The 22,803-nt window shown below is 38.3% G+C and overlaps 2 protein-coding genes and 1 long non-coding RNA gene across 6 annotated transcripts; 1 reads left to right on the top strand and 2 right to left on the bottom strand.

The window, feature by feature from the left end:
• Nucleotides 1–380: 380 nt before the first annotated feature.
• LOC122965544 (long-chain-fatty-acid--CoA ligase ACSBG2-like) lies at nt 381–15,926 on the bottom strand. Of its 3 annotated transcripts, none has more exons than XM_044329697.1 (15): nt 15,839–15,926; nt 14,219–14,293; nt 13,796–14,064; nt 11,414–11,700; nt 9,948–10,036; nt 8,602–8,722; nt 8,383–8,463; nt 7,962–8,111; nt 6,813–6,980; nt 6,547–6,728; nt 5,710–5,943; nt 3,261–3,478; nt 1,965–2,104; nt 1,622–1,865; nt 381–1,348 (listed from the first exon to the last, which is right to left on the bottom strand). In XM_044329697.1, exons 2-15 carry the CDS (start codon nt 14,281–14,283, stop codon nt 1,257–1,259), a joined length of 2,340 nt encoding a protein of 779 aa, XP_044185632.1. In that variant the 5' UTR covers nt 14,284–14,293; nt 15,839–15,926; the 3' UTR covers nt 381–1,256. The 3 variants fall into 3 exon arrangements, with proteins under 3 accessions (XP_044185632.1, XP_044185623.1, XP_044185614.1); XM_044329688.1 differs by lacking the exon at nt 15,839–15,926 and adding an exon at nt 15,492–15,696 and having other exon boundaries at nt 11,414–11,697; XM_044329679.1 differs by lacking the exon at nt 15,839–15,926 and adding an exon at nt 15,492–15,693.
• A 124-nt stretch (nt 15,927–16,050) lies between these two features.
• LOC122965616 lies at nt 16,051–18,746 on the top strand. The gene is made up of 2 exons (XR_006398274.1): nt 16,051–16,226; nt 18,657–18,746. It is a non-coding gene; the product is annotated as an uncharacterized LOC122965616 (long non-coding RNA).
• On the bottom strand, nt 18,379–22,586 carry hint2 (histidine triad nucleotide binding protein 2). 2 transcript variants are annotated; one of them, XM_044329759.1, is made up of 5 exons: nt 22,202–22,586; nt 20,898–21,035; nt 20,628–20,732; nt 18,811–18,883; nt 18,379–18,712 (listed from the first exon to the last, which is right to left on the bottom strand). In XM_044329759.1, the coding sequence occupies exons 1-5, from the start codon at nt 22,427–22,429 to the stop codon at nt 18,621–18,623; spliced, it is 636 nt and encodes a 211-aa protein (XP_044185694.1). In that variant the 5' UTR covers nt 22,430–22,586; the 3' UTR covers nt 18,379–18,620. The 2 variants fall into 2 exon arrangements, with proteins under 2 accessions (XP_044185694.1, XP_044185703.1); XM_044329768.1 differs by having other exon boundaries at nt 22,343–22,580.
• Between the last annotated feature and the right edge of the window lie 217 nt (nt 22,587–22,803).

The following is a 22,803-nucleotide window of genomic DNA, read 5'->3' as shown; positions in this document are numbered from 1 at the left end:
AATTTAGATCAAATATGGTATAAATCAAGACTTTTCTGTGACTGAGACGCTGTAGATAACAGTTTGATGGAATTTACATGTCCGCCTCATGTTTGCTTTAAGGTGTCTGTTACATATAATTACGAACAGTCCCTTTGGTTTCCCATTTTCTAAAGTGACCCTCGTCGAACTGACCTCATTGGTTAATGAGGTTGTCAATAATTAAAGGGTTAAACTGAAGCCTGAGGGAACATGTTTTAAGACTAATTTACTTAAAGTATAGATGTATATAGATATATAAATGTAGACACTGTAGCACTTACACATACATAACAGCAGCTCAAATCCCTCCTGTATACAGCGTCAAGTCATTATTAAAAAACTCAAATTCAAACATTTTGTTGTACCTCAAACTGCATTTTATTTCTTAAAATGACGTTAAAAAGCAGAATCAGGTTTAGACATTTTCTTCATAAATCACTCAATTTTCTTATTGACAGTTTTGATGGAACATCCATCACAAAACAAACATTTCAGTGTTTCTCAAACTGTACACGGAGAAGCACTGACTAAAAATGCAAATGCACGTTTTACAATTTGCTCATGATTCAGTGAATTCATTTACTTATTTTAAACATCTTTTCCAGTTTTTTTTAAGTTGCAGCAGCTTTGCCAGATGTTGATTCTCTTACAAACACAACATGACGACTGGAAACATGCTGGATGAAGCTTAACGCTGCAAAATTGTGTTGCCTCAAACATAAAATACATATGACTTTATTGATGACACCATCCAGTGTGATTCAAAAATACCAGGCACAGCCAAACCTGACCAACATCTGGCGGACAGCTGGCTCTTATATAATATGATACTACAGCGTTGCCATGGTACTGTACAACTCACCTGTATATGCCATAAAAGGCAAGATTTGGCTATGATTGGATGGTTTATTTACAAAAAAGTGCAAAGTGAAACCGTATGTACATTTAAAAGGCTTAAATATTGATTTTGGAAACAAACAACAAATGGAGGAAAATGTGACATATTAAAACAAAGCAGCACAAACCTCTAATTCCCTTAAATACAACACAATCATACTCAAGACTTCCTGCCTGACCGACCGGCTAAATTAACAACATTCAGGTGAAAAGTCAACATCAAATAGAGGTTTACACATTTCTGAACACATCCGGGCACAGTACAATGTTCATAAATATGTCCCAAGTTTCTCATGACTGCCTTTCTTAAATATCGTCTCAACTTTGCGCAGTACAGTCTACTCTTTCTCTGCAGCCACTGCATACATTTCATTGATTGTCTCCTGGTACATCTTCACAACAATAGGCCTCCTCAGTTTCATGGTGGGTCCTGCACAGACAAAAAGAGGATTTGATGTAAATCTCAAACTGAAGACAGTGTGGCGATAACGACATTTGACCTGTTGTGTAAAGCAGCTTTTAAAAAATGTTGTTGAGATGTTGTCGGGCACGCAGCGCAGACACAAGACTTGTCTGATTATAACATGATCTTGATTGAAAGCTGATTAAACTTTGCAGTAAGGTAAAACATTACTGCAGTAGCTTCCCTAAATACAGTGGTGCAGTTTCAAAAGCAAAAGGAAGTAAAACAAGATTATCTCACCCAGCTCTCCTCCACCGACAGAGAAGTCTCGCTCCAGTATGACCCACTTTTGGACCCTCTGGGCGTTAGACGTCGCTCTGGCGTTGACGCGCTCCACGCCCTCCTGAATGGCTTTGTAGATCGCTGGCTCCTTATTGGCTAAAATTTCTGACACCTTGGTTGCTGTGACACCATGCTGCCGGCAGAAGTCCAAAGCCTCGGGGCTCAGCTCGTCTGTGGGGTCACCGTTGTCATCCACAACACACTGTCGGAGAGAGAGAGAGAGAGAGAAAGGGGTTATTCTTGTGTTTGTTTTATTTATTTAGGGGCTGTGATTGTCTGCAGATATGGAGGCGTGGTTTACTTTGAGAGTGAGCATCATGGAGAGGAACTTGAGTTTGTCTCCGATCAGCATGGCGTTGCTGATGATGGCCGTCTCCGCCTTAACTGCGTCCTCGATGGGAATCGGAGGGATGTTCTCTCCACCGGCGGTGATGATGATCTCTGAGCACAAGACAATTTTTGACAATACATTACATCATCATCACTCCAAACTCCTAAAGCAAAATATAACTAAACTGATCTAAAAAAGACAAAAAAAGACTCAAAATAATGTAAAAAAGTCCTGTAAGATGAGCAGAAAACAGAAAAACTTTGGAACATGAGTTTTGTTGTGTACAGTAGCAAACTGGAGACCAGTGATGGAAGAATTATTGAGATATTTTACTAAAGTAAAAGTAGCGATAAAATAGTACAAAATACTCCATTAAAAGTAAAAAGTCTTAAGTATTACGGTAAAATGCACTTAAAATATCAAAAGTAAAAGTACTTGTTATGCAAAGTGTTATATTTATCTTATATACATTATTTTACTACTTTTGTTGATGCATTTATGTGTAAGCAGCATTTATTGCTGTCAAGTTGGAGCTAATTTTAACAATTTAAAGGGCCAGTGTGCAGAATTTGTTGGCATCTAGCAGTGAGGTGAACTGAATACTCATCACTCTGAGTGAATTAAAGTTACGTACCTCAAAATTGTACTTAAATGAAGTATTTAAGTAGATTTCACCACTGTTGGAAACAATATGTATGTCAGCATTTAATATTTTTTTTTAAAAATTGCTGTAATTTTCAGAATGAAGTGTACTTGCAGGTGCCATTTTCTTACTGTTCGCACTTTACTGTTTGCAAATTGTGCACATGTGTCTGTTTAGTGTAAATAAATATGCAGTGTTCTTATCACAGAGTGAGAGCTACAGCACACATCTATAAAAAGGGAAATGCTCTCTCTGTTTTGTACTCTTGTTCCTGTTCCTATAATTAAATCAAAGTCAAATAAAAGCTCGGTGTGTGCTAGCTTCAAAGAGGTTAAATATAGTCCATACTTCAGTAGGGTTATGTAGGTTAAAACCATTACAGTGTTTCCACAACAACGTCATGCGGTTGAACCAGTTGAACCAGCCAAAATACCACGATGGTGTTTGTGTCAGCCTCTCTGGAGTGTGACAGCAGCTACTCTCATTGCTAGGGACGGCTGCCAACCACTCAGTCATGCTGGCATGTCCCAGATCCCAGACCCAAACACTGAAGGCCAGCACAAGGAGAAATGTCCCAAATGTTTCCTGCGGTGCTGTTATATAAACCATACAAAGTTTTTTACCTTTGATCCTTCCTGTGATGTACAGGAAGTCGTGCTGGTCGTGTCTTCCCAGGTCTCCCGAGTGCAGCCAGCCTTCCTGATCGAGAGCCTCTTCGGTTTTGTCGGGCATGTCCAGGTAGCCCATAAAGACGTTCCGACCCCAGAAACAGATCTCTCCGTTCCCGTCCTCATCTGGATTCTCCAGCTTTACCTTGCAGCCTGGCATCACCTTTCCACAGCTGGGCAGAAAAACCATAAGTCAGTAACATGATACGATCTGATGTTGCATGTTGGTGGAGACCACATCACTCCTGTACTGGCCTCCCTCCACTGGTTACCAGTGAAATATAGAATTAATTTTAAGATTATTTGATTTCTTTTAAAGCCCCGTTACTTCTCTGTGTTCCACGTTCCCGCTCAAAATAAAAAGGTGACCGAGCTTTTTCCATCACTGCTCCCAGACTATCCCTCACCCTCCCCTTCCAGTCATGTAGGAGAACCTACGGTGGCTGTGAAACTCACGAAAGGTCCTCTCTAGAGCCAAAATTTGGTTTATCCACTCTGGGCTACTGTAGAAGCATGGCGGTGCAACATGGCGAGCTCTGTGGAAGAGGACTCGTTCCCTATGTAGATATAAAGGGCTCATTCTAAGGTAATGAAAACACAATGATTCTTATTTCCATGAGATTATACACTAATTAAAACATACTTATGAATATTATGTTCACTTTCTGCCAAGGTCGTTCCGCTAGATGCCACTAAATTCTACACACTGCACTTTTAAATCCCAGCTAAAGATCCACCTTTATAGAATCGCCTTTAAGTCCCCTTAATTTTTGATAGCATGATAAAATTGTTAACTTTGTCTATTATGTTTTAATTATTTAACTGTATTTACATTTTTCTGCAAAGTACCTTGGTCAACTGTTGTTTTTAAATGTGCTCTATGAATAAATTTGACTTGACTACTAGCGGCAGCAATGATTTAACAAGAGTCTACAGGCTGTACTTAGCTGATTTGAGCTAAATGCTAACGTCAGCAACAGGCTCACAATAACATTAATATGCTGACCTTTAACATTTTAGCACTCTGTTGTACTACTTTCTTGTTGTTAATGGTATTTCTTATGAACTTGTCTACTTAATACAATAATTTCTTACTTTAATTTTAAAAACAAACTTCTGTCTCGCTCTCTTACTCACTGCTTCTATCTTCCCGGCTCTTTTAAGTCGCCGTCCTCTAAAACTTGATTGTCTCGCCTTGCGTGTTTGGATAAAAGCGTCTGCCAAATGACAAAATGTAAAATGATGTCCTGCAGGAATAATGTTCACCGTGTTCACCATTTTAGTATAGCACGTAAGCATGTTAACACTTGCTAATAATCATTGAACACAAAGTACAGCTGAGGCCAATGTGATTAGTTTTGTAGGAATTTGGTCATAAATTGAAATTTAGTCAGAGTCAGAGGATCACTGAAGTTATGAGGATTCTTTTATAATTTATTTTGACTGTGTGTAAAATCTGCAAAAGAACTGTTGAAATGTGAAAAATCTATACAAATAAATAGACCCTGAATGTAACCTTTAATTTAAATTGAAGACCGATTCATGTCAATTTATATCTTTTTTATTTTATTTACTGTTACTATTATTTATGTTGTGTTATTTACAATTTATATATTTTAATTCATTTTCTTATTTTTAACATTTTTATTTTTATGTTTGACTTTTGTTTTCTCTCACTACTCAGTCTTAATAACCAGGTCTTAATACCTTGGTTGACTTGACTTCTTGTTTGTAAATTTATTTAAAAAAAAAAGTTATTAGGATTCATCCTGCAGGGATCATTAATGTCTCTTTAAAATGATAATCTGACTAAAGTGGTGACCACCAACAGACAGACCGACATTTCTACAACTCTTAAGTTCAGACCCTGGAAATCATATTAAATTTACTCTGTAAACTACACCAATCTGTGATTATTCAAAACAAAGATCCACTAGTAAACTGATAAAAGATGTAAAAGGAGAAAGTGCACATTTGTTGCTGTTCAGGAGACCTTTTTTTTTTATCATGCACTACAGTTTAATTCATCGCTTCTTGTGGGCAGTGAAATTTCCAGTTTTGGTACTAAGTGGCACTATCGTGTGTTTCGTTAAAAAAGCTGCTGGATACCAAAGAAAGTGAATATTCAAATATATGTTAATGATAAAAAATATGCTTAATTGCTGTTTCAAATGTCTCAATGTTGCACAAACGAAAGGAAGAAAAATTCACTTGAATGCACCTTAATAACGTCTCATCGGTAGAGATTGGATCCCACTTTCTCATTCAGGACAGAATCTATAACAATCTTGTCAAGTGTATCTTTTAAATAAAGTTTTCATCCAACAACGGAGAGAAAATTACAAAAAGACGTTGAATATTCTCACATCCGTATGAACGAAACAGGTGAGTAAGAGACGCTGACCTTGTGATGTGGTAATCGTTGTTTACGGAGATGGTGTGAGGGCCCGTGCTTTCACTCATGCCGTACAGCTCCAGCAAAGGGAGGTTCAGGCTCATGAAGTACTCCAGAGTTTCTTTGGTGATGGGGGCGGCGCCTGTGAAGAAACTCTTGCAGTTGTCGAAGCCCAGCGCAGCACGCACCCTCTTGAAGACCAGATTGTTTGACAGCATGAAACCCCAAGGTACCTGATTCTCCCTGTAACCCAAAAAAGTAAATTAAAGTAAAAATACAGCAGGAGGTTTTAATTCTGAGGCAGGATTAGTTAACTTGACCATTAACATTTTTTCAAAACTGACACCAGCTTTCTGATACTGCATGTTTTTATTAGCTGGGAGTAATCAAGACATTTGCTTATAAAATCAATCATTTTTTTACATTGTAATTTACATTTTCCATATATAATCTGATGGTAACAGTGCCTTTCTAGTCTACCAACCACTCAAAGCGCTTTACACTACACGTCAATATTCACACATTCACACACTGATGGCACAGCCTTCGGGAGCAATTTGGGGTCCAGTATCTTGCTCGAGAATGCTTTGACATGCAGACTGAAGAAGCGGGGAATCGAACCACTGATCTTCCGATTAGTGGACGACCCGCTCTATCTCCTGACCTAAATTATCATGGAATGAAAATATTTAAATGTTCACTTCAAAATAAAGTGCTGGTGCCAATGTTGATAAGATCTTTGATTAAAATCCTTGATGAGCAGCACATTCAAGTCTGGTGAATCAGTCAAGATAATATGTCTTAAATACTGTCTTAAAATTTTAAGATCGTTTGCTCCTGTCTCACCCGTTCATGACACTGTAGTTGTACTGCAGTCCTATGGACTTGGCCCAGTCTGCCACTTTCTTCCTCAATGGGGACGCCTTGGCACCCATAGCTTTCATTTTCTCCTGCATCTTCTCCCACACACGAGGAACTCCCAGGAAGGAAGTTGGACACACCTCTTTCATTGTTGTTCCTAAGGAACCCTGGGAAAAATAAAGAGGATTATAGGTCAAAACAAGACACTTTTATTGATAATCTCGTGTCCACACGGCATGAAGCATCCTCACCTTGAGGGCATCTGGCTCTGCAAAGTAGGCGGTCCCGGCAAACCTCATACAGATCCACATGTCGTTGACCTGTGCTGCCACGTGGCTGAGTGGCAGGTAACTGATCAATATCTCTTCAGCGTAGTTCAGATTCACCATGGTACCTGCTGCACGGGCCGTCCACGTCAGCTGCACATTAGGAGAAGATGTCAGAGAGTTTTGTATGTTAGGTTTGCCTGATTCACTGAGATGTGATGTTATAATCACGGCCTGGAGTTCCCAAAAGCTCTATCAGGAGACCTGCTTCGCTTCTCTGCAACATACATAAACACTGAATATGCAGTGATCATGTTACAGAGTCTGTGGGGCTTTTTTAAAATCTCCAAGCCAATCGATTTTTTTAAAAAACACACAAATTCCCTTTTACTCAACTCTGTGTTCATGTTCTTATTGATTTTGCAATAAATAAAAAATTATTCTGCCTCTTTTAAACACACTGTACATGATGCACTTCATTACCTGCTGTTATGTCACTTTCATTGTTTAAACAGTACAACACACTGGTCCATTCTTAACACTAAAACATCCACTGTAACTACGAATCATAAACATTTATATTAGTTTAAAATACAAAATGTGCAATAACATATCATCCATTGCTGTTAAAAATATATTTAAGCAGGCTGCATATACTGTACATAACCACCTGCTACATGTATATAAAGTAATGTATCACTTTAATAACGAAGCACTCCTTGCTCTCTTACACACCTTTGCACTACTGTTACTTGTCCACTTGTTGTTTCTATATGTACGTATTTTTTTTTTCACCCACTTGCTTGTATATAATAGTCATATGTTTATGTTTTATTATCTTTGTTTGGCTTTGTTGTCCTTGTTTTGGCTTGTTATGTCCATGTACATCTTCTTGGACATTGTTGTATGTAAATGTTCTTGGTTAATGAAGCTGATAGTGATTCTTGAGTTATCTGCTGTTTGTGCACATGTGTAATTGTTTTTTATTTTACTATTTTTCTTTATTCCAGATCACCTTCACCTTATAAAGGTCTTTAAATAATGGGATCAATAACAATTCATTGGAGTCCAGTCATGTCAGTACAATTAAAATGAAATAAATTGACACTATCTTAACTCGTACTAGTTACTCACGTTGTCATGGCTCAACATGACACCTTTTGGGTTGCCAGTGGTCCCTGAGGTATAGATGAGGGTGCAGCACTCGTTTGCACGAAGACTGTCAATCACGGCATTCAGCTGTTCATCAGGCATGTCTTCTCCCAACTTCATGAACTCTGCCCACTACAGAAACACAGACATTACAGCAATAAAGTTATTGATTTCTATGTACAGGATGGTAGAAGTGTTTCTATTTGTGGCTTTGATCACCTGCTGTTTTTATTTTTAGTCTTAGTAAACCTGATGTTGCTGTTTCATGTATTTCAGAAGTTCAATGGTGCAGTCGTTGTCATCCCATACAGTACACCACTTTATTCCGTCTCTAGCACAGTATCAGATGTTTTAGGATGATCTTGTTATCTGCTCAATCAATATGTTTGTCATGTGAACATACCGTGTACAGGAATGGCGCCTTCTGCTTCAGCTCGCCTTTATATTGGACAATGGCCTTCAGAAGAGGTAGTTGATCTTTAACCTGTTGGGACAAACAATTTAAACAAACAAACATTTAAAGGATTGATTTGTTTTATGCAAGCTGCAACCACTGGCAGTTACAGTTAAGTAAAGGCTGGTAGAGCTGTAAAAGACAAAAAAAAAAAAAAAAGCTCCTTACCTTCAGGATTTTTTCAAGCTGTTTCTGGTTCTCCACAACCAGGACGTTGGCCTCACTGCTGGCAGCCACATACTGGCAAGCTTCAGGTGAGTTGGTTGTGTAAATGCCGGTCGCCAGGCCCCTGTAGCACAAATCACACATTGGTAAGTGGACTACATTTATATAGTGCCTTCTAGTCTTACGACCACTCAAAGCACTTAACACGACATGCCAGGTTCACCCATTCACAAAGTAAACTAGAGCTGCAACGTCTAGTCGATTAATCGATCTACAGAAAATTAATTGTTTCATTTTTTTTTAAGAAAAATGCCAAAAATCTGCTGGTTGCATCCTCTTAAATGTGAAGATTTTAAGTTTTTCTGTGTAGTAAACAGAATATCTAGATTTTGGACTGTTGATCAGACAAAGCAATACATTTGAAAACGTCACCATGAGATCTAAGAAATTACATTTTATCGACAAAACGATAAAATTGAGAAAATAATTGGAAGATGATTCAATAATAAAAATAATAAAGTTAGTTGCAGCCCTAAAATAAATCATTATAATACAATATTTACATTTTCGTGTATGAATCACTTTTGTGAAGTTAAGTTGAATAATTACTGTATGTAATCTATAGGTTGAATGTCATTCATTTATCTGAGGACAACAGCTGGATGTTAAATATTGACAATATGCTTTTCTAAATCCATAAACTGTGAGGAAATCTGATACCCGCATTAGTTTTTTTTTAAAGCTGGAGTGGGGGACTTTTGTCTCCCCCCTCTGGTAGTGAGAGTAAAGGGGGGCGCTCGGCTGTGATTGTCTGACACAGAGAGGGCTGGTAAATTCGGATATGTTTTGACGGCCCATCAGCCCACTGGAATGTGTCCCAGTGTGCCCAATGACCAGTAGTTACACCACTGGCCGTTACCTACTGTTGCGGCTGTAAAACGGTGGATAAATTGTTTTTTCAGCCTCATAGAACCCCCAGGAAATGACTCGTTTCACTATCAAATTTTGATCCATTCAGTCTTATAACATTTGGAGAGTCTAAACATGAGATTTAAAAACTCTGTATGCTGTGAAATACGGAGAGATTTATCTGGTGGTGATAGGATTAATCAGTATTGTTGTGAACTCGTTTGACGAGGGCTTGAATGTAATGGACCTTCATTAACATGTAAGAGTTCTGCACTGCCGGTTTAACTGGTACAGCCCAAACTGGTGTGTAGATACAGACTAAGATACAGTAAAGTGTGAGGTGAAACTGTGAGGGGGCATCTTAAGGACAAAAGGGGGCTATCAAGTCTATGTAAGCACTCTCATTTACATCAGTTTCTGTTCCCTAAACGTGATCTTACCCAGCCAAGATGCAGCCAATGTCTGCGATGAACCACTCAGGAGAGTTGAATCCCAGAATACCTACACCACGGTAACGCTCCAGCCCCAACTGAAAAAAACAACAACAACAAAAAAATAAAAAGATGTATCTTTAATGACATAGCAACACAGTCCCTCCGTTACTTTTGACCTACATCACGTTTCTAAAGCTACTCCACTTCATGTGATACGAACATGGACATGAAACGGGAGACGTAACATAAGCTGTGAATTCTACACACCCAAGTGTTAGTTTTCAGTAGCCTATTCTTACACCGAGGAGATTACAGTAGGAGTTGGAGTAAGTTCTACGATACTGTGCTGTTTTCAAACAAAGTGCAAGGAATTATAGGTTTTGTGTACCCTTTAATTCCTGGAATATGGTTCATGTCACCTGATGAATCAATGCTCATTTAGGCAGTCGTACAGTATTAGGACAGTGACATTTTTCATTGTTTTGGCTCTATTTCAACATATCGGATTTGAAAGTAACAGACGTTAAACTTTAAGGGCGTTTGACGTTGTTCTCATCCATATTAGCTTAACAATGTAGAACCTGTTGAACCACAATGCCATCGGGGCAACACAGGTGGACAATCGTTGACAGGTATTTTGCTTGTAGTTGGAATGTGCGTCACTGGCACAAGTCGGTCACCCAGTTTCAGTCGTGTATCACTGAAGTCTCCTTTCATAAAACAATCACTGAGAGACTGACAAAAAAGATGCAAACCCCCCCCCAAGACTCCAAACTAACAATAATGACCCAAGATAACCTATTTATGTGGTCTTCACTGTGTCACTTTTTGCACATGAAATAAATAATTTCTTTTCCCATCTTAGGAGCCTCTTGTACTTTTTTGTCAGTGTGCAGGAAATCTTTTTATGCAGTGAGACTGTTGATTCTGGCAACATGCACCAGACACTATCATTTCAAAAGCCTCGATTCCACAGTGTGAATCCTGTCACTATTCTTTACATGTATCACTGAAAACCAGCCCCCAAAGCAAGCAAGAAGGGAAAGCTGGCTGCAGTAAAAGTGTCTTTGGATCGTATTATTAAACATGATGACCTTAAAGTAACTTTTCTAGTGAGTTCCTTTAAAAGTTTACACGCACTTTGAGACTTCCTCTGTGTATGAATTGTACTACAGAAATTCATTTGCCTTTCCTTTCCTAGTTTCTGTTCTTGAAAAAGAAACTACAGTATGTATAAAAAAAACAGCTTCAGTTCCTAAATTGTTGATGCGGAGTGGATGTGAACATCCTTAAATTAAAGTCAGCATCTTCATCTCATTGGTTAATGTTTCATTCAAAATCCAATGAACTGTAATACAGAGCCAACACAACATAAAACATGTGTCACTATCCAAATACCATTTGATTACACTATAGCACACAGTCAGTGTAAGTAAATATAAATGCAGGACAAGTTCATGTGCAAAACAAACCTTGAGGAAACTTTTGGCAGCCACTCGGCACTGTTCATAGTATTGCCTCCAGGTCAGCGTGACCCACTGGCCGTCTATTTTGGAAGCCAAGGCTGGGTGATCCCCGTTGCTCTCCACCGTCTCCAAGAACATCTGATGGACTGTGATGGGAGTCTCCGACGCCGGTCCTGAGCCCTCCATCCTCAGCCTGACTGCCTTGTCTCTGCCGGTGCACCATAGCTGGTCAGCCGGGGCCAGAGTCGTTGCCACGCTCGCCGTCGACAGAGGAATTCCCTTGGGCTCCTCTGCTTTGGGACAACAGGGGCATTTACCAGCCATTAATGACAAGTTAAACTCAGAAGACTCCCACCACAAACAACACGCAGCAAGCTCGCCTTTGAGTGGAAGAATGAAATGTGTGAGAGGACTGCAGACATCTCTAGACTGCCTCCGTGGGGGTGTTACACTGCAACATGATTTGCAGGTTGGGCAGTGAATGCGGAAAGGCTGTTACCTGAGACAAAACAGGAAGGTGTGGAACGTCGATTGCTACCAATCAGGTTTAGACAGACGTAGTCATATGGACTGCATACCAAATAGTTATTAGTTGAGAGCATAAAATAACAGAATTATGATTCATTTGTTTTCCAAAAATACACACATCTGCATTTAAAATTCCCTCATGTTGTTTTCTTTTTTTTACTGAATGTAGTTTTATTTTAATTTATCTTTTTATTTTATCTATTCTTAAAGCTCTTTGACCTCAGGTGCCCTTTCTTCTTCACAGTGAAGTGCTATATAACTTACAGGATATATACAACACTGTAAACTTGAACACTTCATGCAAGTCGACGTGGACTCATATAACCCACTCACTATGCTCAATACTTTTTAAGTTGCCTGTTTCTTTTTTCTTCTCTTCACATTTTCTAAAGTATTGTTGTAACTGTCCTCTATATCGCTTTACGTCATGGGAATTTGTGTTCACCCATTAAGAGAAAACTATTGTCCCTGAACTAAGGCTTTGGGGATTTTTTCATTTTAAATAATAAATTGGTAACACTTCAGTCTGGTTTTAAACAGCTTCTAAGAACTGCATCTGTTTTCAATAAAGGTCATTTCTATCAGATGATGCACAAATTAGTGCAAACAACTTTTGTTTTGTTTAGATTCTGGTGCATCATTCGATACAGTAACTCATGTGATTTTTACTCAACAAAAAAAAGCCTCTTTAATGCCTCTAAAATGCCCACAAGGCTCTTCAGACCCACCATTAAACTGGTTCAGATCTCATTTTTCTAAGAGAACACTCTCTCTCTCTGTGTTATCCATCCTCCTTCTAACCAGTATAACCCAGTATAACCAGCAGTCCTTTTATCTGGGTTATATTGTCCACAAGCACGTGTTGTGGACACATAGAAATATTTCCATTTTAATTCCAGTGATCCAAAAATGTGACAGTTTGAACGCCTCTCTGACATCAAAAACTGCAGGTCACATAGAGATGACATGTAAAAATAATGATCTTTGGTCCATCTGACTCTTCAGGTAAAATCTGTACTAAACTACTGAATTTAGCATCAAACACCAAACCTGCAACTGAGAAAGACAGATATTCTCTGATTCCAATTTAATCTTCAAATGTACAGGATAAAAGTTTGTGCAATGAGCAAGAAACTGTAGCTAATTTGGAAATGGTCGTTCTTGTATTCATTTTTCTGTCTTAAATTGCTGTAATTCCTTGTATTTTATGTCTATATCACACCTGCAACTTATCCAGAATGCTGCGGCAGGGGCTGTGCAGCATCAAACAGATAACACACTACACTGCTGTCTCACTAGTTCTATGTTAAGTTGCACAGTATTGTGTAGAAGCAATCAAGATGACCTTTGAACTTGCTGCCAGTGAGCAAGAACTGTTAGATCTTCATTCCTACTCTGTTGAGTTAAAAAGACACTTGAAACTGTGGAAAAACCTGCCAGAGGAGCTTCAGATGCTTAATCAGTTCAGTCCTTCAAATAGTCTCTTTAAGTCTATTTTAAAACCTTGCTTTCTGTCTATTTTTTCTGCAGTTTTCATGTGATGTCTTTTTGTCACAAGGAGCTTTATAACTTCTCTTTTTGTTTTGTTTTCTGCCTGTAATTTAATACACAGCGTACATATCTTGTAAACAACCTTTTTAACCTTTTAAAAAGACCTAATGACTTTTTTATGTTTCTTCATTACATGTTCAACCAAATAGTGATGCTGCTTTCTCAGATTGTATGATACAAAAAGTTACTAGAAGCCTGAAGAGCTATGACTATCCCTAAGAGTACAGAAAAATTCGTTTGGCTTTGTTTTCTTAGATTTATGATTTACATTTGTAGATCAAATTAGTTCCTCTCCTCTCAGACTCTTACCTGGTTTAAGTCCTTCAGTATCTCCCTCTGGCCCTGGAGATCTGGGAGTTTTAGCAGGTGCCTCGGTGTTGCTGGGAGGATGAGTCTCCTGGTTCTCTAACGCTGTCTCCTGTGAATGTGAATCAACTACGGCCCCGTTCTGAGTCACTCTGTCCTCAACTTTCTCTGACTCTGCAGTTGTGTCCTCTCCGCTCATGATGAGAGTGGAGTGCGTCTCATTCTTGATGTTTGTGGAGTCTGACAGAATCTGTGACTTTTGGGTGGCGATGCTGTGAAAGCCATTGAGAAAGCATGAATGAGAGCTGATATCCCCTAATGTATAAATGTCTTTTTTTTTGGATATAAAAATCAAAGAGTCCTTACATCAAATCACCTGGAAAAGGGTTTTACTTTCCATTTTAACACATGTAACATTTCTCATACCTCTTAGTGTCACCTTCCATGACTGCGACTCCATTGCTCAAAACAGAATCTTCTTGGTCACTCATGTTGAATTTGCTGCAATAACAGAGAAAAATATCTTCAATGGACGTGAAGTAAAGCGATCATCAAAACACGCTGGACGTCCTCCACTGAGGACCCTTCATGCAGATAAGATTATCTACAACTATGATGAAACAGCACCGCTCTGCTCATTTATATGAAACTGTCATTCACCAAAGTCATTGCAACAGGTCAGAGCCAATGACCGTCATTACTAGTAATCACGTACACCAGTGGTCTACATGTCGAAACTTAAGATTCATGTGCCAGGAAGTGTTGGGACATCTGTGTGAACTAGTCACTCTCTTCACCTCAAATTTTGAGCACCCTTAACCCAAATATTCACAGTTGGGAAAAGACTATGTTGCATCTCACTCATCATGAGTTTAATACAAGTGGCTGATCAACAATTCAGGTATCTAATAAAATGTAAATATTGTCAAGAAAACAGGAACATGGCTTCTGAACTCATTCATTCTGTGCCTGCACTGTAGACAGTGAAATAATGCCATCTAGTGTGTATATTTTGCAACAACAGAAACATTTTAAATACTTATCTTGTCCTTACTCTTTGTACCGTCAAGAAAGTACACCAACAAGCATAATTAATCATATCAGCAGAGATAAAAATTCAAGTTAGCGACATCTTAACTGATGTTATATACGTATATATATATATAAATCACATTAGATTAAGATCTGTCAACCCAGCAGACACTCAGTCTGACCTCTGGTTTTTAAGATAACTTTGGTCAAGATTCCTCTGGACCAAAGTTCATACAACTTACAAAACTACAGTGTGGCAATATGAAGTAGCAAAGGCAAAGTCTTTGCTCATGATTATGCAAATATCAATTAAAAGTGTCCTTTACTGCTCAAAAAAAAAAGTAGATTTCAGTCTCATTAATGACATGAATTTAGATTTCTACGTTACCCAGAGTGGAGACCTTTAAAAATAAGGTGTGTAGATCAAAACAGATGTAAATTACGTAGGAAAAAACTGAAATTCCAGTTTACAGTAGTTACAGATAACTATATAAAGTAAAGATCCATTTTGAAGAGACAAGTCATACTTCATGTTAGTTTTCACTGGAGGAGGTTTGAAGAATGAATCTGTCTCTGTTGACTAAACAAAAGTTGACAGGGCTGCTGAAATCCAATGGAGGTTTCATCTGTCCCCTCTGAGTCATGTGTGTATCTCAAACATATTTACCATACATTCCCTTCAGATCGCATCTGTCAGCGTTTCAAAGACTTCTACAGTGTGAATGATGGTGCAGCTTTCTCAGCCTTTAATCTTCCATTAAAACTGTGAAATTCATTCATGTTCTGCAAGTAAAAACAGACTGAGAAAGAGGGGAGAGAGGGGGCTAAAATATATCAATAAACAAAGATTTTCTATGTCTTGTTTCTATGGAAATCCTCATATAGGACATGCAGTCCCTGCAGCAAGTCATGACAAACGAAAGTCAGCAGATCAAAACTGAGCCGACACCTTAAATAAATCACTTCACACACACAAATACATGACATAAAAACAGTTTATAAATGACAGCCTACCTTCCTCAGGGACAGAGCTGAATGGCATCAACTTGACAAGAGCCGTCTGCCGCGGGAAGTACCGGGAGGAACCTTTGCCACACGCGCAGGTGCAAGACTGTTGCCCCCTGGGGGAAAAATATCAGCCTATAGGAGACTTGCATGAGGGCATACCAAACTCCCCTCCACTCACGCCTCGTCCAGGGACTATGGGGACTTGCGCAATCCTGTGAACACCTGCTACTGCTACGGCCGTGTTGACCAGTTAAAGATCCACCAACAAACTTGACCAAAGGTTACAGCTCCCTCAAGGTGACGGGGACCTGACACCTAACGTACAAACAGTCTGGAGAAACCTGCTTTGTTTAATTATACCAGCTGACAACTGTTGGCATGGGTAACAGAAACAGTGAGTAAAGATTTTAATGTGACATAAGCTTGAGTTGATGAAGGTTGTTTTTGAGTTTTATTATCTGGAAACTGTTTAATGAAGTCAGTCACTATCACATATATAACAAGGCCCGTCAGAGAAATAGTGATAAAAATAGATAAGTCCTCTTAGGATTATGATGAGAGATGAGACTTTGACCCATAAAAAGAGTTATTCAACAGTTGAACAAAAACTTGTGCAACTCACCATTATTTCTACAAGATTGACAAATCAAGAAAAGACTGTCAGACGTCGGGAATAGACGCTGAATACACAAAAAATTAAGGATATTGTTCTGATTTTGTGTTGGAGACGCCTTTTGCAGAGTCTCAATTATCTTAAACTCAATGTATATATATTTATTTGTGCTTGGTATAAACTAAATAAGGTAAATCAGTAAGGGACAATGATTTTTACTTGCATTTACCCTGAGAGATTGCATCATAAAAAGTTTTCCAGAAAATAAAACTCTCTTATCTCTTCATGTGTCACTAATACAGGCTTTGTTCTCTCTGAGCTCCGTATATCTCACAGCTGCGTCTGTCTGATAGCCGGGTTTAAGGAGGTGAACGTTGCTTTTAAAGTAAATATGGGGGAAAGTTCAAGCTCGGTCTCATATGACACGCAGTAACCTTATTCACGGGCACCAAGGTCACTGAATCATACCACCCGGTCACACCACATCTGTCTGAAGTCTGAGCCCCGCTGTTAATATCTGGGCACATGCCTTCTGTGGACGTTGTGAATGATTAGTGACGGGGATTTATCACACTGCCAGCAGTGTAGTAGGAAACTAGTTTACACCCAAGAGAGTATAAAATGTGCAGTAGATAATACATATTTCATCATTGTATGCCAGACTTGTTGTATTACTTTAAATCAGAACCACAATCACTTGTTTGTAAAATATTTTTTCACATTTCAGTAGAAAATGCAGAATTTCAATTGAATAATCAAATACAGAAATGCAACATTTTTTATCTATTAATTTTCCTAAGTGTACAATAAAGGGTATATCTTAAAAATGTAAAAATATTTGCATTAATTTCACTTGAATTAATGCAAAATCATTAATGCATATTCATTAATTATTACATTATTCTCTTTATTATACATCAATGACTAGAAATCTGCCTGTTCATGCAGTCTCTTGTCTTTATGTGGACAATTCTGCTTTGGTAACATATCATAAAGATAAAATACGTTGAGCGCGTGGGTGGAAAGTATTGCTTGTTTGGCTCTCGGATCATAAACTTCCTCTTCATTGACGGAGAACTCAGCTAAGATAATATCCAGAACTTTCAACTCAGGCAGGTCAGATAGTAAAAGCAGTCAAAAAAAACTACTATTGATTATTTAGGTTGTATGTTACATAATCAGCTCTCAGAGGAGGACATGACACTGGAAGCACTGTGCAAAATTTGTGAAAAGACCGAATTCTTGGCCAGGAAATCAGCCCTGCTAGATAACATTAACAACTCTTAACTGGGTCATAAGTTCAATGTTGACTTGATTATGTTGCCACCTCCTGGTACAACAAGCTGCAGGCTACTAAAAATAAGCACATTAAGGTCACATCCAAACTCCCTCCCCAAACACATGTAAGCACGTATTCAAAATCTCAGTTTTCTTAAGAGTGGGAAGCAGAATTTTCCAATTAAGTTTGGTCTAACTTACAAGCCTGTAAAGAATAAAGATCTTTATTTAAGGATTATCATAATTATGCAACAAGACATAGATTAACTAATATTATTCCTTTTAGAGTTCCATGTGCAAAACTACATTTTTATACACAGCTGAAGTGAATGAATTTATGTTTTGCTTGTTTGTTAAACTTGGTCTTTGTGTCTTAACCCATCTTGCTTGACTTGAATATCTGCCAATTAATTCCCCTTTAGAGGATCACAATGGCTTTATTGTGTCTTTATCTTCAGCAATTTTACTGTATGTCAAGAGTGGTGACTGCAATCTTGTATTTTTTTGGTTGTAAAATCTATCTATCTCTATATATATTTCCTGATATTCCCTGATTTTTAAATTTCACACTGTATTTTGTATCTGCTCAAAAATAACTATTTTCTGCAGATGAGCGGCAATGTCAGAATAAATTAATCGAGTTGACTCTTCAGCGTTCTGTGTAAAGAAATAGCGTCTTTATTTGCAGTCATATCAAACATAATCAGTTTGTTTTTCATTTTTTATAAGATCAACATATTTACAATTCATATTTAGCAGGCGAAGTGGATTTTTGATGCGAAAAAATCAACACATTAGACTGAGAGTACAGCTTAATTATACCCATCATGTATCATATCATGGTCATGGGAATACACATGGAAATAAGAGAGAGACACATACATATATATAAAACCATTATCCTGGTGGCCATTTCATCTGTCTCCCTCCCAGGACGTGGATGTGAAGGTGGTAAACAGACTGAGCACCGTGCTTCCCATCGTTGATCACTGCAGATGACAGAAACACACCCGGATATTAACGCACGAGTAAATAAAAAGCTGATATTTTAAGATATATCATTTGATGTGGTGATTAAGTAACTTACCAACTCTGTATCCTTCATTTAGAGATTCCTGCTTTGCAACATTTTTGGCAACAACCAGCAAATGTCCTAAGAGCTGGAAGTTGAAAAAGCAAAGAGCTGAAGATACATGTGCATATTACTTAATTACACATTATTTAGTGAGAATTGCACTGGTGATTTAGAGATGAAAGATTTTCAGAGATAAAGATTAGAGCACAGTGCATAGTAGGACCAGGAGGATCCAGATTAGATCTGAACCCTTATTATCTTTGTTTCCTTTTGCTGTACACATTTTAACGTGAAGCACGTTTAATTTACCTGACATGAAATGTGCTACATATATAAAATTCCCATGCTTTGTTAAGACACTTTAATAATAGATTTAGGATCGTGGTCACGATTAAAACAACATACACACATATATGTGGCATAATGCTTTTGCTTTGGATGTTCCAAAATACAGTGATGCAAGAAGTACTCAGATCCGTTCAGTACTCTAAGTCCTTGACTAGAAGTACTAAGTACCTTAAAATACTCCATTACAAGTAAAAATCCTGCATGAAAAATACCACTTAAGTAAAAGTACATAAGTATTAGCAGCAAAATGTACTTTAAGTATTTAAAGTAAGTAAAGTTAAGTTATTTTGGTGAAATATTGGATCATTTAAACATTTACTGAAATGAAAACATGTGAGAAGTTTAGAGGGAAAAATCACTATTTGGTGGAGTTGTTAACAACTCATAGACATCTGAAATGTGACCCCGACTACACACTGCTTTTTGTAAGATGTCAAAAGCCAAAAAGGTTGGAAACCACTGGTTTCATCTTTAACAATGTGTTGTATTTTAAAAGCTTGTTATATTATCCATTGTGTCAAATCTTCATGTGAAAGGAACTAATGCTGTGAGATAAATGTAGTGGAGTAGAAAGTACAATATTTCCCTCTGAAATGTAGTGGAGTGGAAGTATAGAGTAGCAACAAATAGAAATACTCAAGTAAAGTACAAGTACCTCAAACTGCACTAGAAGGTGCAGTGTGTAGGATTTAGTGGCATCTAGTGGTGAGGTGGCAGATTGCAACCAAATGACCACCCCTCCTCTTCCAAGTATGTAGGAGATGCTTACGGTGGCCGGGAAACTTGCGAAAAATGCAAAAGGCCCTCTGTAGAACCAGAGTTTGGTTTGTCCATTCTGGGCTACTGTAGAAACATGGTGGTGCAACATGGCGGCCTCCATGGAAGAGGACCCGCTCCCTATGTAGATATAAAGGGCTCATTCTAAGGTAACAAAAACTTGATTCTTATCTTCAGGTGATTATACACTAATTAAAACATACTTATGAATATTATATTCCATTTCTGGCAAGTCCGTTCCGCTAGATGCTACTAAACTCTGCAAACTAGTCCTTTATGTACAGTATTTGAGTAAATGTACTTTATAGTTACTTTCCACCACTGCCACAATGTATGCAATATAATCATTTCCAGTGCTATCAGCTCCTCTCAGAAGAAAACGAGCAACATCAGCAGCAGTTGGATTAATTTTAAATTCCTAAGATGCTATCAGGTGAGCAACCTCTCAGCGTTTGTGTTTGATCACTGGGTGCTACAGTTTGTTTTCACAGCACAAAGAAATGCAAGTTGAGGCTGTTATAGCTGCATATTACTGTTTATAGCTGTGAAATGAGATGTTCAGCAACCACGTATAAGTGTACTGTTTGTTAGCCCAAATACTTTTGGCCATAGAGTGTATGTGCTCCTGAAAATGTACGGCTCTGGTCTCCCCCACAACCCCTGAACAGGATCAGCGGGGATCAAAAACGGATGGACCAACTAACCTCTGCATCATCATCTTTGGCCTCACTTATTCTGGGAATTGGGATCCTTGGAATGACGAGAAAATGAACAGGGGCCTGTGGACTGATATCCCTGAAAGCCAAACACTGATAAAAACACACACAAACAACATTTATAAACTGATGAGTTGCACAACTTTAAACTTGCTTACTTTAAATCCTTTTATCTTCATCTCAACAAGATTATCTTACAGACTCCACGTGGAACAGGTCAACTGAGATAACGTCAACATGTTTTGAAGACATGTTTACCTTCTCATCTTCATAAATGATATCTGCAGGGATGCTTTTGTCGATCACTTTGGAAAAGATGGTTGGAGATGGGGAGCCGTACTTCTTACTGGCCTCCTCTGCCAGTCGAACCTCATCACTTTTGGTGCACAGTGGTCTCTGAACACATGACACAGAGGAAAATAGTGGAAAGCATAAGTTCACAATTTTTCAGGTCTGTCTTAAAACAACAGTCAGGTGCTAGAAAACCTAAATACTCCTAATATTCAAGTCAATTTTATTTATATATCGCCAAATCACAACAGAAGTGATCTCAGGGCACTTTTCACATAGAGCAGGTCTAGACTGTACTCTTTCATTTACAGATATTATATCGACTTTCACATACTATAAAGAAAAGCATCAAATAATCACAATTGAGAAGCTCATTGGCATTTTTGGTTTAAAAAATGGCTTAAAGGATAGGTTCACAATTTTTATCTGAAGCTTATATGAGGCTTCAGCCTGAGTTAGTCATATTACGTAGATATCTGACACATTTACAGTCTTTTTTGCATAAAATTCACTCCGTGTTTCCGCTGATAGTGTTTTCCTGTTGAGCTGCAGTGGAAGTATAGTAACAAAAAGAGGGACTTTGGCACTAAAAAGACTGAAGCTTCATATAAGCTTCAGATAAACTTTTAAATATATTTTTGCGCAGGAGGAGATCCTGCACAAAAAGATCTCTTCATAATGCATTTTCAATGTAAGTGATGGGGGACAAAATCCACAGTCTGTGCAAAAATGTATTCAAAAGTTTATCTGAAGCTAATATAAAGCTGCAGCCGTCCAAATGAGTCAAATCAAGAAGACATCTTTCAATATTACAGTCTTTTTATTGCCAAAGTTCCTCTTTTTGTCACTATACTTCCACTGCAGCTCAACAGGGAAACACTGTCCGAGGAAACACAAAGAGGGAATTTGATGCTTAAGACTGTAAATGTGGCAGATATCCACTTGATTTGACTAACTCAGACTGCCGAAGCCTCATATAAGCTTCAGATAAACTTTTAAATGAACTTTTCACATAAAATGACTGTGTGGACACACTGTGAACTTTGTCCCCCATCACTTACACTGTCAGTACATTATGAAGAGGTCTTCTAATAGTCAGTATGAACAGGAGGAATGATTACAGCACGCAAAACATGTTTCAGTGTTCATTTGGGCATCTGACTGTTGATTTAAGACAGACTTGAAAAATTGTGAACCTGACCTTTAACTGTCTGAGCTAATAAAACTGCTGCTAGCATACAAACATTATTCCAGACAGCTAATGACCAAACCTCTTGGTGGTGGGAAACCGCAGGTGTCCCACAGCCCCCACCGGGGCTGGTAGGACAGTCGTGAAAATGTTCTGCGGCACTTAACGAGAATAAAATAAATACGAGAATGAAAACAACACGGTTTATTTTTAGAGAAGCTACCTCGGCTCGACAAACACGGTGCAAAAGGTTGAGGTGAGCCGTTCTGGTCCCGACCAACTGTGTCCGTATAATCTGACGAAAATACATAGCCAGCTAACTGGCTATTAACTATAGTTATTCCGAAGTAAATAATGTGAGTCTGGAGACAACACTGCTCACTCCAGAAATCCTGTTTACAGACAAAAAGTCACGAAGTGTGCACACAACGTAAACTGGTGTTGCCTTTACGTACCTTCCCCCTTGTAACATTCACAGCAGTTCGGCTGTCTTAAATCATGTCTTGAACACTGATAGTCTGAGTTCAGCAGGTTAATAAGAAAAGACACATCGCTAGAAAAATACAGAATTGTTGTTTTATCTCTGAAATCAATTGATATTAGGTTAATTAAAAAACAGTGTTGAGATCAGATCAAACATAAGGTACGAATCTAAAGTATGTAGTAATTTGCTGGCTAAAAAGT

The sequence above is a fragment of the Thunnus albacares genome, chromosome 2, assembly GCF_914725855.1.
Source record: "Thunnus albacares chromosome 2, fThuAlb1.1, whole genome shotgun sequence".
NCBI lineage: Eukaryota > Metazoa > Chordata > Actinopteri > Scombriformes > Scombridae > Thunnus > Thunnus albacares.
Note: the sequence above shows the minus strand (reverse complement) of the source record. Positions and strands in the feature narration are given on the sequence as shown.